At 41.6% G+C, this 16,756-nt stretch overlaps 1 protein-coding gene across 7 annotated transcripts in view; it reads right to left on the bottom strand.

Annotated features, from left to right (window-relative positions):
- The window catches only part of LOC139757301 (transmembrane protein 245), a 198,228-nt gene that overhangs the window by 45,109 nt on the left and 136,363 nt on the right, over positions 1–16,756 (bottom strand). For 5 of the 7 annotated variants that reach the window (XM_071677681.1, XM_071677680.1, XM_071677678.1 and 2 more), the window contains one exon: positions 8,320–8,346. The exons of the other annotated variants lie outside the window; for them this stretch is intronic. In XM_071677681.1, coding sequence (XP_071533782.1) covers positions 8,320–8,346 — 27 coding nt within the window. The remainder of the gene's footprint in view (positions 1–8,319; positions 8,347–16,756) is intronic. 7 annotated transcript variants of the gene reach the window in all.

Raw genomic sequence — 16,756 nt, 5'->3', positions numbered from 1 at the left:
ATACACATATACATAATTCATACTGTCTGCCTTTATTCATTCCCATCGCCACCCCGCCACACATGGAATAACATCCCCCTTCCCCCTCATGAGCGCGAGGTAGTGCTAGGAAAAGACAACAAAGGCCCCGTTCGTTCACACTCAGTCTCTAGCTGTCATGTAATAATGCACCGAAACCACAGCTCCCTTTCCACATCCAGGCCCCACAGAACTTTCCATGGTTTATCCCAGACACTTCACATGCCCTGATTCAATCCACTGACAGCACGTCAACCCCGGTATACCACATCGCTCCAATTCACTCTATTCCTTGCCCTCCTTTCACCCTCCTGCATGTTCAGGCCCCGATCACACAAAATCTTTTTCACTCCATCTTTCCACCTCCAATTTGGTCTCCCTCTTCTCCTCGTTCCCTCCACCTCCGACACATATATCCTCTTGGTCAATCTTTCCTCACTCATTCTCTCCATGTGCCCAAACCATTTCAAAACACCCTCTTCTGCTCTCTCAACCACGCTCTTTTTATTTCCACACATCTCTCTTACCCTTACGTTACTTACTCGATCAAACCACCTCACACCACACATTGTCCTCAAACATCTCATTTCCAGCACATCCATCCTCCTGCGCACCACTCTATCCATAGCCCACGCCTCGCAACCATACAACATTGTTGGAGCCACTATTCCTTCAAACATACCCATTTTTGCTTTCCGAGATAATGTTCTCGACTTCCACACATTCTTCAAGGCTCCCAGAATTTTCGCCCCCTCCCCCACCCTATGATCCACTTCCGCTTCCATGGTTCCATCCGCTGCCAGATCCACTCCCAGATATCTAAAACACTTCACTTCCTCCAGTTTTTCTCCATTCAAACTCACCTCCCAATTGACTTGACCCTCAACCCTACTGTACCTAATAACCTTGCTTATTCACATTTACTCTTAACTTTCTTCTTTCACACACTTTACCAAACTCAGTCACCAACTTCTGCAGTTTCTCACATGAATCAGCCACCAGCGCTGTATCATCAGCGAACAACATCAGTCATACATACATTAAATAACCTTACCAACCAGTCAACAATACAGTCACCCCCTTTTTTAATAAATTCCACTGCAATACCATCCAAACCTGCTGCCTTGCCAGCTTTCACCTTCTGCAAAGCTTTTACTACCTCTTCTCTGTTTACCAAATCATTTTCCCTAACCCTCTCACTTTGCACACCACCTTGTACAAAACACCCTATATCTGCCACTCTATCATCAAACACATTCAACAAACCTTTAAAATACTCACTCCATCTCCTCCTCACATCACCACTACTTGTTATCACCTCCCCATTATCCCCCTTCACTGAAGTTCCCATTTGCTCCCTTGTCTTACACACTTTATTTACCTCCTTCCAAAACAACTTTTTATTCTCCCTAAAATTTAATGATATTCTCTCACCCCAACTCTCATTTGCCCTCTTTTTCACCTCTTGCACCTTTCTCTTGCCCTCCTGCCTCTTTCTTTTATACATCTCCCACTCATTTGCATTTTTCCCTGCAAAAATTGTCCAAATGCCTCTCTTCTCTTTCACTAATAATCTTACTTCTTCATCCCACCATTCACTACCCTTTCTAATCTGCCCACTTCCCACGCTTCTCATGCCACAAGCATCTTTTGCACAAGCCATCACTGCTTCCCTAAATACATCCCATTCCTCCCCCACTCCCCTTACCTCCTATGTTCTCACCTTTTTCCATTCTGTACTCACATACTCTCACCACTCTTCACCCCAACACTCTCTCTTCATTTCTGAAAACCCCCCACAAATCTTCACCTTTGCCTCCACAAGATAATGATCAGACATCCCTCCAGTTGCACCTCTCAGCACATTAACATCTAAAAGTCTCTCTTTCCCGTGCCTATCAATTAACACGTAATCCAATAGCGCTCTATGGCCATCTTTCCTACTTACATACGTATACTTAAGTATATCTCGCTCTTTAAACCAGGTATTCCTAATCATCAGTCCTTTTTCAGCACATAAATCTACAAGCTCTTCACCATTTCCATTTACAACACTGAACACCCCATGTATACCAATTATTCCCTGCCACATTACTCACCTTTGCATTCAAATCACCCATCACTATAACCCAATCTTGTGCATCAAAACCACTAACACATTCATTCAGCTGCTCCCAAAACACTTGCCTCTCATGATCTTTCTTCTCATGCCCAGGTGCATATGCACCCATCTCTCTCCATCAACTTTCAGTTTTACCCATATCAATCTAGAATTTACTTTCTTACACTCTATCACGTACTCCCACAACTCCTGTTTCAGGATTAGTGCTTCTCCTTTCCTTGCTCTTGTCCTCTCACTAACCCCTGACTTTACTCCCAAGACATTCCCAAACCACTCTTCCCCTTTACCCTTGAGCTTCATTTCACTCAGAGCCAAAACATCCAGGTTCCTTTCCTCAAACATACTACCTATCTCTCTTTTTTTCTCATCTTGGTTACATCCACACACATTTAGACACCCCAATCTGAGACTTCGAGGAGGATGAGCACTTCCTGCGTGACTCCTTCTTCTGTTTCCCCTTTTAGAAAGTCAAAATACAAGGAGGGGAGGGTTTCTGGCCCCCCGCTCCTGTCCCCTTTAGTTGCCTTCTACGACACGTGAGGAATGCGTGGGAAGTATTCTTTCTCCCCCTATCTTTCTCCCCTAATACCTCTGTAATTTAAGCACACACCTTTATCCCCTTTGCCTTGGTACAATGGCACTATGCAAGCATTCCGTCAATCCTCAGGAACCTCACCATGAGTCATACATACATTAAATAACCTTACCAACCAGTCAACAATACAGTCACCCCCTTTTTTAATAAATTCCACTGCAGTACCATTGAAACCAGTTGGCTTGCCGGCTTTCATCTTCCAGAAAGCTTTTACTACCTCTTCTCTGTTTACCAAATCATTCTCCCTAACCCTCTCACTTCACACACCACCTTGACCAAAACACCCTATGTCTGCAACTCTATCATCTAACACATTCAACAAACTTTCAAAATACTCACTCCATCTCCTTCTCACATCACCACTATTTGTTATTACCTCCCCATTAGCCCCCTTCACTGATGTCCCCATTCGTTCTATTGTCTTACGCACTTTATTTACCTCCTTCCAAAACATCTTTTTCTTCTCCCTAAAATCTAATGATACTCTCTCACCCCAACTCTCATTTGCCCTCTTTTTCATCTCTTCCACCTTTCTCTTGAACTCCTGCCTCTTTCTTTCATACATCTCCCACTCATTTGCATTATTTGCCTGCAAAATCATCCAAATGCCTCTCTCTCTTCCCTTTCACTAATAATCTTACTTCTTCATCCCACCACTCGCTACCCTTTCTAATCTGCCCACCTCCCACGCTTCTCATGCCACAAGCATCTTTTGCACAAGCCATCACTGATTCCCTAAATATATCCCATTCCTTCCCCACTCCCCTTACGTCTTTTGCTCTCACTTTTTCCATTCTGCACTCAGTCTCTCCTGGTACTTCCTCACACAAGTCTCCTTCCCAAGCTCACTTACTCTCACCACTCTTCACCCCAACATTCTCTCTTCTTTTCTGAAAATCTCAACAAATCCTCACCTTCGCCTCCACAAGATAATGATCAGACATCCCTCCAGTTGCACCTCTCAGCACATTAACATCCAAAAGTCTCTCTTTCGCGTGCCTATCAATTAACACGTAATCAAATAACGCTCTCTGGCCATCTCTCCTACTTACATACGTATACTTATGTATATCTCTCTTTTTAAACCAAGTATTCCCAATCACCAGTCCTTTTTCAGCATACAAATCTACAAACTCTTTTACCATTTCCATTTACAACATTGAACACCCCATGTACACCAATTATTCCCTCAACTGCCACATTACTCACCTTTGCATTCAAATCATCCATCACTATAACCCGGTCTCATGCATCAAAACTGCTAACACACTCACTCAGCTGCTCCCAAAACACTTGCCTCTCATGGTCTTCCTTCTCATGCCCAGGTGCATCGGTCCCAATAATTACCCATCTCTCTCTATCCACTTTCAGTTTTACCCATATCAATCTATAGTTTACTTTCTTACACTCTATCACATACTCCCACCACTCCTATTCCAGAAGTAGTGCTATTCCTTCCTTTGCTCTTGTCCTCTCACCAACCCCTGCATTTACTCCCAAAACATTCCCAAACCACTCTTCCCCTTTACCCTTGAGCTTTGTTTCACTTAGAGCCAAAACATCCATAAACATCCACGTTCCTTTCCTCAAACATACTACCTATCTCTCCTTTTTTCTCATCCTAGTCACATTCACACATATTGAGACACCCCAATCTGAGCCTTCAAGGAGGATGAGCACTCCCTGCGTAACTCCTTCTGTTTCCCCTTTTAGAAAGTTAGAATACAAGGAGGGGAGGGTTTCTAGCCCCCCACCCCCCCTCCCATCGCCTTCAGTAGCCTTCTACGACATGCAGGGAACTCACACACACACATATATATAAGTATATAAATGCCCACATACATACATACATATACATATCAACATATACACATATATACAGACACATACATAGACATTACATACATACACATGTACATATTCATACTTGCTTGCCTTCATCCATTCCTGTCGCTACCCCACCCCACAGGAAAACAGCATTGCCATCCCCTGCATCAGCGAGGCAGAGCCAGGAATACATACAAAAAAAAGGCCCCATTCGTTCACACCCAGACTATAGCTGTCTCGTGTAATGCACCGAAACCACAGCTCCCTCTCCACATCTAGGCCCCACACACCTTTCCATGGTTTACACCAGATGCTTCACATGCCCTGGTTCAGTCCACTGACAACACGTCGACCCCAGTATACCACATCATTCCAATTCACTCAATTCCTTGCACACCTCTCACCCTCCTGTATGTTCAGGTCCCAATTGGCCAAAATTTTCTTCACTCCATCCTCCCACCTCCAATATGGTCTCCTACTTCTTGTTCCTTCCACCTCTGACACATACATCCTCTTTCTCAATCTTTCCTCACTCATTCTCTCCATATGACCAAACCATTTCAACACACCCTCTTCTGCTCTCTCTAATATACTCATTTTATTTCCACACATCTCTCTTACTCTTTCATTACTTAATCAAACCACCTCACACCACATATTGTCCTCAAACATTTCATTTCCAACACATCCACCCTCCTCTGTACAACCCCATCTATAGCCCATGCCTCACAACCATAAAACATTGCTGGAACTACTATTCCCTCAAACGTACCCATCTTTGCTCTCCAAGATAACGTTCTCTCCTTGCACTCATTCTTCATTGCTCCCAGAACCTCCATCCCGTACCCCTCCCGTGACTCACCCCTGCTTCCAAGGTTCCATCCACTGCAAGTCCACTGTCAAATACCTAAAAGCACTTCACCTCCAATTTTTCTCCATTCAAACTTACATCCCAATTAACTTGTCCCTCAACCCTACTGAAGCTAATAACCTTGCTCTTATCTAAATCAACTCTCAACTTCCTCCTTTCACATACTTTTCCAAGCTCAGTTAGTACTGCAGTTTCTCACTCAAATCAGCCACAAAAGCTGTATCATTGGCAAACAACAACTGACTGACTGACTCATCCCCAACAAACTGCATAATTGCCCCTTTTTCCAAAACTCTTGCATTCACCTCCCTGACCAGCCCATCATTAAACAAATTAACAACCATGGGGACATCATACACCACTGCCGCAATGCCACACACTGACATTCACTGGGAACCAATTACTCTCCTCTCTTCCTACTCGTACACATGCCTTATATCCTTGGTAAAAACTCTTCACTTCTTCTAGTAACTTACCTCTCACACCATATACTGTTAAGACCTTCCATAAAGCATCTCTGTCAACTCCATCATATGCCTTCTCCAGATCCAAGTGCTACATACAAACCATTTGTTTTTCTAAGTACATCTCACATACATTCTTCAAAGCAAACACCTGATCCACACATCCTCTACCACTTCTGAAACCACACTGCTCTCTCCCAGTCTGATGCTCTGTACACACCTTCATCCCTCTACATCAATACATTCCCATATAATTTCCCAAGAATACTCAACAAACTTATGCCTCTGTAGTTTGAACACTCACCTTTATCCCCTTTGCCTCTGTACAATGGCACTATGCATCCATTCAACCAGTTCTCAGGCACTTCACCAAGATCCATGCATACAAAGAATATCCTCACCAATCAATCAACTACACAGTCACTCCCTTTTTTAATAGTGAGTGGTGGGATGAAGAAGTAAAGTTGTCAGTGAATGAAAAAAGAGAGGCATTTCGATGATACCTAACATGAAGGAGTGCAAATGGCTGTGAGATTTATAAAAGAAATCGGCAGGAGGTCAAGAGTAAGGTGCAAGGGTTGAAAAAGAGGGCAAATGAGAGTTGAGGAGAGAGAGAATCATTAAACTGTGGGTAGAATAAAAAGATGTTTTGAAAGGAGGTATGTATTGTGCGTGAGAAAAAGAGGACAAAATGGAACATCGGTGAAGGAGGCAAGTGGGGAAGTAATAACAAGTAGTGATGGGTAGATGAGTAGATGGAGTGAGTGTTTTGAAGGTTTGTTGAATGTGCTTGATGATAGAGAGGCAGATATAGGGTGTTCTGGTTGCAGTGGTGTGTGAAGTGAGAGGGTCAGGGAGAATGGTTTGGTTAAGAAAGAAGTAGTGAAAGCTTTGCAAAAGATGAAATCCAGAAAGGCATCAGGGAAGGCAGCGGGTCTGGATGGTATTACAGTGGAAATTATTAAAAAAAAAAAAAAAAGGGTGACTGTGTTGTTGATTAGTTGGTGAGGATATTCAATGTATGGATGGATCATGGTGAAGTGCCTGAGGATTGGTGGGAAGTGATCATAGTGCTACTGAAGAAAGGCAAAGGGGATAAAGGTGAGTGTTTAAACTACAGAGGCATAAGTGTGTTGGGTATTCCTGGGAAATCATATGGGAGGGTATTGATTGAGAGGGTGACGGCATGTACAGAACATCAGATTGGGGAAGAACAGTGTGGTTTCAGAAGTGGCAGAGGATGTATGGATCAGGTGTCTGCTTTGAACAATGTGTGAGAAATACTTAGAAAAACATGGATTTTTATGTAGCATTTATGGATATGGAAAAGGAATATGATAGGGTTAATATAGATGCTTTGTGGAGGTCTTAAGAGTTTATAGTGTGGGAGGGAAGTTGTTCGAAGCAGTGAAAAGTTTTTGCCAAGGATGCAAAGCATGTGTACGATTAAGAAGAGAGGATAGTAATTGGTTCCCTGTGAGTCAGTTTGCGGCAAGGGTGTTTAATGTGTTTATGGATGGGGCGGTTAGGAAGGTAAATGCAGGAATTTTGGAAAGAGGGGCAAGTGTGCAGTCTGTTGGGGATGAGAGGGTCTGGGAAGTGAGTCATTTGTTGTTCACTGATGATACAGTTCTAGTGGCTGATTTGTGAGAAACTACAGAAGTTGGCAAATGAGTTTGGAAAAGTGTTTGAAATAAGAAAGTTGAGAGTAAATGTGAATAAGAGCAAGGTTACCAGGTTCAGTAGGGTTGAGGGAAAAGTTCACTGGGATGTAAGTTTAAATGGGGAAACAGAAGGAGTCAAGTGGGGAGTGCTCATCCTCCTCAAAGGATAAGAGTGGGGTGTCTGAATATGTGTGGATGTAACCAAGATGAGAAGAAAGGAGAGATAGGTAGAGTATCATAACCTGAGCCTGGTACCCATTTTATCAACCAACCCCTAGAAGAGGATGAACAGCTGGGATGACTTTGGAGTGACTGCCACAACCAGGATTCGAACCCATGAGCTCAACCCTGGGTGTGAATGCGTCACAGTCAGGAATGCCAACCGCTACACAACGGATGTCAATGATTACCAGAATAACGAATACAGGTAATCATAACTGTTTATCAAAATATGGATTTTGCCACTCACAGTGTACACACACAGCCATACTCCCATGAAGATTCTAAAGTGAACAGAAATGGATACAGCAATACATAAGACTGGCACATGGCAATAACAATAATAATAATTCATATCATTATTCACGTCAATGCACAAACCAAATATTACAGAGTCAAGGTAAAGATTCCTAGCTACAATAATTTTTCAAGGCAATCACTACTTAAGTAGACTTGGCATAAGTATAAACTAAGAACAGATAAAAAAACATAAATAGATTTCGGACTTGTCATGCTGAAAAGGGTCATTAATAACTGACCTGCAGCAGCAGCTTCTCCTTCTTCACCTACATATGACAGCAGAGCAAGAAAAATGACAAGATTTATTATCATGAAAAATGAACAATGTTTTCCTACTGAAGTCACCTTATTTTCCCATACATAGAAATCAAAATGATATCCACAAAGATCATTGAAACAGCACTCACTTCAACCTCATTCAAACAGTAAAACAAAAGCAAATCTACAGAGGTCTTAACTGTGGCATTTATTTACACAATACAGAATAGCATAGAACTATCACATTCATATGAACCTCACATACAGTGCACTAAAAAGTCAGACTGACATAGCCACCTTAACCTTACATAAAATAAGTTAAACTCTTAATCATCTAAAAATCATACAGTATAATGCCACCTCAAACCAACAAATTCGTCTCAACTTCACATACAATATAATAACGCATGAGATTGATAGTCATATATAGTACACTGCCATATAAAATCAATATACAGCAGTCAGAACCTAACATAAATTAAAATGACATGTCATAATGATAGTCACCCTAACCCCACAAGTGACAGTCATCTTAACGTCACGTACAGTACACTGACACAGATCATTTTAATCAGAAAATACAATACAATGACATGTCATGCCGAGAATCATCTTAACTTCAAAACTGGCAGTCATCTTAACCTCACATACAGTCCACACATGTCAAATTGACATACAGCAATCACTTCAACAGTACAGAAAGAGCAGGTAAAGAAACAGCCATCTTATATCACAGACACTGCAATGATCTTATATAAACATAATCATCCTAAACTCACACAGAAAAAATTACTGCAAAACTGTTGTCAATTCTTTTTTTTTTTTTTTTTTCAAACTATTCGCCATTTCCCGCGTTAGCGAGGTAGCGTTAAGAACAGAGAACTGGGCCACTGAGGGAATATCCTCACCTGGCCCCCTTCTCTGTTCCTTCTTTTGGAAAATTAAAAAAAATTGAGAGGGGAGGATTTCCAGCCCCCCGCTCCCTCCCCTTTTAGTCGCCTTCTACGACACACAGGGAATACGTGGGAAGTATTCTTTCTCCCCTATCCCCAGGGATAATTTTGGTGTACTCTTACCTGTTCATAAAACTGTACTCTTACCTATTCATAAAAATAACAGCAATTCAGTGCAAAGCATATAGGTATGTGGTTTACTTTATTCCAAGTAACAGCAATTCAGTGCAAAGCATATAGGTATGTAGATCACTTTATTCCAACATCTATCTTAAACTTTGCATCAATCTATTTATATCTCTGATGCCCATTCCCTCTAGGAACTCACATCAAGGAGTGGCCACAGCTAAAGAATCTCCACTTGTCCCTGTCCTTACATGCCTCCCTCTTGTACACCATTATACGCATTCTTCAACCATTTCTCTCCTTCCAGCATTCCTCCACCCTCTTTGCCAACCCCTTTAATTGTGCTATCATACACTCTCCTTGTAAACTCCCAACCGTGGATTCTTTCCACATACCCAAATAGCTTCAAATTATTACGTTTCATCCACTCTACCACTCCGCAATTCATTCTCTGCCATACCATATCTCTCATACACTCCATTTCTTACTTCATTCCATCTAGTCACACCACAAGTTTTTCTTAAATAGCTCATTTCCACAGCCTGGATTTTTCACCTCTGTGACTCATTCCATGTCCATGTTTCTGCTGCATAGGTCAGGACTGGGAGGACTATGCTGTCCCTTAATCCTATCTTCACTTTCATACTTACCCCTCTACCCTTCATTATTCTATTCAGTGACCCAATGACTCTTCTACCCTGTACTGTTCTCTCCCTTATCTCTCCTTCCACATCACCACATTCACCTAAGACAGCTCCAAGATACTTAAATTCTCTCATTTCTTTCTGTCTCTCCCCCCACCTTTTATCTAAAGCACAGTTTAGTACATTTTCTTCTTTCACTCTATATGGTTTTACAAAATCCATAATTTCACACTGTTTCCTTTTAGGCACTATTACTCTAATTCTACTTGCATTTACCTTCGATCACCTATGCTTCCCCACATCATAAAACACACAACCTTCTGCAACTCCTGTTCACTCTCAGCAAAGATCACAGTATCATATGCAAACAGGCTTGCCACAAGCCACCATATCTGACTGCCACACTCCATCTCTGCACCCCTTTTCCCTAGGTTTGCTTTCATCTCTCATCATTCCAATTTTTTTTTTTTTCCCCTCCAAAAGAAGGAAAAGAGAAGGGGGCCAGGTGAGGATATTCCCTCAAAGGCCCAGTCCTCTGTTCTTAATGCTACCTCGCTAATGTGGGAAATGGCGAATAGTATGAAAGAAAGAAATATATATATTTTTTGCTTTTTTTGCTTTGTCGCTGTCTCCTGTGTTAGCAAGGTAGCGCAAGGAAACAGATGAAAGAATGGCCAAACCCACCCACATACACATGTATATACATACACGTCCACACACGCAAATATACATACCTATACATCTCAACGTATACATATATATACACACACACAGGCATATACATATATACACATGTACATAATTCATAGTCTGCCTTTATTCATTCCCATTGCCACCTCACTAAACATGAAATAAAAACCCCCTCCCCCCCATGTGTGCGAGGTAGCACTAAGAAAAGACAACAAAGGCCCCATTCATTCACATTCAGTCTCTAGCTGTCATGTATAATGCACTGAAACCACAGCTCCCTTTCCACATCCAGGCCCCACACAACTTTCCATGGTTTACCCCAGACACTTCACGTGCCCTGGTTCAATCCATTGGCAGCACGACGACCCTGGTATACCACATCGTTCCAATTCACTCTATTCCTTGCACACCTTTCACCCTCCTGCATGTTCAGGCCCCGATCACTCAAATTCTTTTTCATTTCATCTTTCCACCTCCAATTTGGTCTCCCACTTCTGCTTGTTCCCTCCACCTCTGACACATATATCCTCTTGGTCAATCTCTCCTCACTCATTCTCTCCATGTGACCAAACCATTTCAAAACACCCTCTTCTCCTCTCTCAACCACACTCTTTTTATTACCACACATCTCTCTTACCCTTACATTACTTACTTGATCAAACCACCTCACACCACATATTGTCCTCAAACATCTCATTTCCAGCACATCCACCCTCCTCTGCACAACTCTATCCATAGCCCACGCCTCGCAACCATATAATATTGTTGGAACCACTATTCCTTCAAACATACCCATTTTTGCTTTCCGAGATAATGCTTTCGACTTCCACGCATTCTTCAACGTTCCCAGAATTTTTGCCCCCTCCCCCACCCTATGATTCACTTCTGCTTCCATGGTTACATCCACTGCCAAATCCACTCCCACATATCTAAAACACTTTACTTCCTCCAGTTTTTCTCCATTCAAACTTGCCTCCCAATTGACTTGACCCACAACTCTACTGTACCTAATAACCTTGCTCTTACTCACAGGTACTCTCAACTTTCTTCTTTCACACACTTTACCAAACTCAGTCACCAGCTTCTGCAGTTTCTCACATGAATCAGCCACCAGCGCTGTATCATCAGCGAACAACAACTGACTCACTTCCCAAGCTGTCTCATCCATAACAGACTGCATACTTGCCCCTCTTTCCAAAACTCTTGCATTCACCTCCCTAACAACCCCATCCATAAACATTTTAAACAACCATGGAGACATCACACATCCCTGCTGCAAACCAACATAGTGACATAAAGCCATAGTGACATCACAGCCCTGCCTCACACCAAAATGAATCCAAAAACTTTCACTCAACTCTCCATCCACTCTGACACACATTTGCTCCTCTACAGAAGGCTGTCAAACCATCCAATAGATGTCCCCCTATACCATATATCCTTAACATATCCCATAAATCATTCCACTCAACTCCGTCATACACTTTCTCCAGATCCATAAAAGTTGCATACAACTTCACACCTTTCACTGAATACTTTTCTACAGTCATCTTTACTACAAAAAGCTGATCCACATCTCCCCTACCTTTCGAAGAACCCCCTTGCTCTTTACTTATTCTGCATTCAGTCACTTCCATCGCCCAGTCAATTAATAATCTTGCAAACATTTTTCCTGGTATATTCAACAGACTTATTCCCCTATAACTTCTACATGCATCCTTAGCACCTTTTCCTACGAATAAAGGAACAGTAATAGCTCTCTCCCAATCCTCAGGAACAACCTTCTGTTTCCATGCTAAATTACATAAAAAGATGCATCCACTCTATTGCACTTTCTCCTCCATACTTCAGCATTTCAGCCATAATCCCATCCACTCCAAATGCCTTTCCTACCTTGTCTCATTACTCCCCTTCTTAACTCCCTTTTTGCTATAGGCCCTTGCACTTGTATCCTCTTCCTTCCATCCTCCATACCCATGCATGTAACAACTGCTACCTCCCCTCCTCCCACATTCATCAGTTCTTCAAAATACTCTATCCATCTTCCTTTCAGTTCCTCCTTTTCATTTAGCAACTCCCCTTCCTTACTTCTCATATTAAAATTTCCACTCTTACATCCACCTCTTTCCTTTTTCACCTCCCTCCAGTATAGTTTCTTATTATCCCAAAACTTTTCACTTAAATTCCTTCAAAAACCTTCATCTACTCTTTCTTTGCTTTCCTCTATCAACTTTTTAACATTACATTTATATATGCTGTATTCTTCCCTCCTCCTTTGCTGAACTTCCACTGGTGCACTCCTATCGAGCAATCTTCTATATGCATTTTTCTTCCCTTTCACAGCATTTCTAATCTCTTCTGTCCAACATGCATTGCCCTTTTTATTCTTTTATCTCATTACCTTAAATCCACCTACTTATTCTACAAACTTTAATAGTATTTCTCTAAATATTTTAAACACCTCATTCACACATGACTGCATCCCTAAATTCACTGCACTTCCATCTAAGCTTTCAATTACCTCCCTTTCATGCTCCTCCCTGCATTTTTTCTGATTCATTTTCCTGCTTGCCAACAAGTACTTCAACCTCTCCATTTTCCATTACACCATAGCTCCACTTCTCTCTGATCCTTATCCCCACAGGAACCACAAAATGGTTAGTCTCCAAAGAATCCTCTCACAACTCTAGCATCTAGCATGGCCTTTCTCAATCTTTCATCCACTGCCACATAGTCAATCAGAGCCTTTTGCTCTTCTCATCCACCATTCCTTATCCATGTATATCTGGATCATCTTGTGCTGAAAAAAGGCTTTTGCAAGGAATAAACCCCTCTCAGCACAAATATCCACAAGATAACTTCCTTTCTCATTTATTTCAGGAACTCCCAATTTACCAACTATCTTGCCAATTTCATCACAACCCACTTCCACATTCATATCACCCAATACAACCACATTTCTCTCATTCTCAAAACTATTTTATACAGTCATTCAAATTTTTCCAGAAAAGCTCACTTCATCCTTACCTCATACAGTCTTCATATTCACAGGCACATACACACATACCCAGGTATACTTCATAATCCCAATTTTTCCTTTTACCCACACTATTCTTGATCCATTCCACCCATACCCTGCAACACCCTCCAACACTCTTGGTGATAGCAAAATTGCACATCCTTTTTTCCTCTTCTGTGATAATTTTCACTCATTCCCTTCCATACCACATCTCCTTCCATGCCCTTCCATAACCTTAATTCACCACTTCCATTTTCACTTTACACACCCTGCTCAAGGATGTGGGTTTCCCCACTCCCCTGCACATACACGCTAAAACTTTTAAACCTCTCCACAAGCTCCTTCCCTTTACTCTCACAAGTCATCCCATTCACAATCAGCGCCATCATCCTTAATCACTCGTCTCTTTTGCTTCCAGGCATAACTGGCAGACTCCAGTGCTGCTTCTTAGCCTTTTCTGCCTCACCCTTGACAAGTCGATGGTAGAGGGCAACTCCAACGCAGTGTTTCCAGAGGCAGTGAGGCTTAGGTGACTGTCTAAATTTAAAAGTAAAGCACTGATGTAAATGGGCAATGCCTCCCCCTTTAGTTTCACCCCTAAGGTGTGTAATAATGAGGCTACCACGAGAAGGCATGGTGAGACTTGGATACTCTAATAAAACTACAGTATCCCTTTGAGGTACTCAAACTTAATAACTTTCCCCAATATCATGCTTCTTTTACTTAAACTATGCAGTGCATTAAAAACACACAATACATGGCAGTTCACAAGTTCACATGGTATAATGAATAGAAAGGATTCAGTATCAAAGTTATCAGAAACTATGTAGTTACAAACATCAAACAATGTTAATTTAACAATGAAATTAATGGTTCCAAATACAGGATTAGTAGGCTATTGCTAAGTGCAATTCACAATGAAACTGCAGTAAGCATGGTAGAAGTGTCAAGAAAATTGAATGTATAGAGCTTAGTAATTTTTTGGTAGTTGTAAGATAAATAAATGAGGTGTAGGAGGAACTTCATTATATTAATGACAAACAAAGTTGGATGGATAAAAGCCATGATGGAGTGAGGACTCACAAATATCTTTAAGCCCTTTCCATGATGGAAACAGCTTTAAAAGGTTTGCCCAATCTGTGCAAGACACAGTTCTGGTCATTTCATACTTAGCTCTTCTAAATGCCCACCAGAGGAGATGCTAGGGTTACCGAAAGTTGCCAAGGACCATGATACATTTACACATAAATCAGAAAATAATTTGTCAAAGTTTGTTAGCAACAGTGATTATTACTTAAGATATACCAATCAAGTTTAATCATCAAATTTTAGCTCATGCTGTAAAACTACATTAAAGTTACTGCAAATGAAAGATTGTATATAAAAAGCTGAGGAGAGTAATATAAAGTCACTCAGAGCATACGAGTGACAATGGCCTTGAAGCAAAGTGTGGAAAGTCTGGGGAGTCTAATTAAAGACCTGTATCCCACAGCTACTGGCAAATTAGATTTAGACTTAATTCTACTTCCCAGAAGCTAGCTTGTAACCAGAAGCACTTTTTACAGTCTAAACAGTGGTTGGGCTTGCCCTTTGTTGCTTAGTTTGACCAGCTTCCAAAGTAAGTATATCCACTCTAGTAGGTATTTAAAGAGTAAGAAATGTGCCAGTGCACAGTTAAGTACCAAGAGGCAACCAATCTTGATTTTAGCATAGAAGTGCTACTCAAGCAGTATGATTACAGGCAGATAATTGTAGGCATGGCCATGTCCTCATCATCGTTCTTTTCAATGAGTTTTTGTAAAAGCATGGTACATTGATGGTAAGCTGTTTTTCATTTATCTATTTATTTTTCATTTTGCTCTGTCGCCATCTCCTGCATTAGCGAGGTAGCACAAGGAAACAGACGAAAGAATGGCCCAACCCACCCACATACACATGTATATACATACACGTCCACACACGCAAATATACATACCTATACATCTCAACGTATACATATATATATATATATATATATATATATATATATATATATATATATATATATATATATATATATTTTTTTTTTTTTTTTTATACTTTGTCGCTGTCTCCCGCGTTTGCGAGGTAGCGCAAGGAAACAGACGAAAGAAATGGCCCAACCCCCCCCCCATACACATGTACATACACACGTCCACACACACAAATATACATACCTACACAGCTTTCCATGGTTTACCCCAGACGCTTCACATGCCTTGATTCACTCCACTGACAGCACGTCAACCCCTGTATACCACATCGCTCCAATTCACTCTATTCCTTGCCCTCCTTACACCCTCCTGTATGTTCAGGCCCCGATCACACAAAATCTTTTTCACTCCATCTTTCCACCTCCAATTTGGTCTCCCTCTTCTCCTCGTTCCCTCCACCTCCGACACATATATCCTCTTGGTCAATCTTTCCTCACTCATTCTCTCCATGTGCCCAAACCATTTCAAAACACCCTCTTCTGCTCTCTCAACCACGCTCTTTTTATTTCCACACATCTCTCTTACCCTTACGTTACTTACTCGATCAAACCACCTCACACCACACATTGTCCTCAAACATCTCATTTCCAGCACATCCATCCTCCTGCGCACAACTCTGTCCATAGCCCACGCCTCGCAACCATACAACATTGTTGGAACCACTATTCCTTCAAACATACCCATTTTTGCTTTCCGAGATAATGTTCTCGACTTCCACACATTTTTCAAGGCTCCCAAAATTTTCGCCCCCTCCCCCACCCTATGATCCACTTCCGCTTCCATGGTTCCATCCGCTGACAGATCCACTCCCAGATATCTAAAACACTTCACTTCCTCCAGTTTTTCTCCATTCAAACTCACCTCCCAATTGACTTGACCCTCAACCCTACTGTACCTAATAACCTTGCTCTTATTCACATTTACTCTTAACTTTCTTCTTCCACACACTTTACCAAACTCAGTCACCAGCTTCT

The sequence above is a fragment of the Panulirus ornatus genome, chromosome 25 (genome assembly GCF_036320965.1).
Source record: "Panulirus ornatus isolate Po-2019 chromosome 25, ASM3632096v1, whole genome shotgun sequence".
In the NCBI taxonomy this organism is placed as follows: Eukaryota; Metazoa; Arthropoda; class Malacostraca; order Decapoda; family Palinuridae; genus Panulirus; species Panulirus ornatus.
Note: the sequence above shows the minus strand (reverse complement) of the source record. Positions and strands in the feature narration are given on the sequence as shown.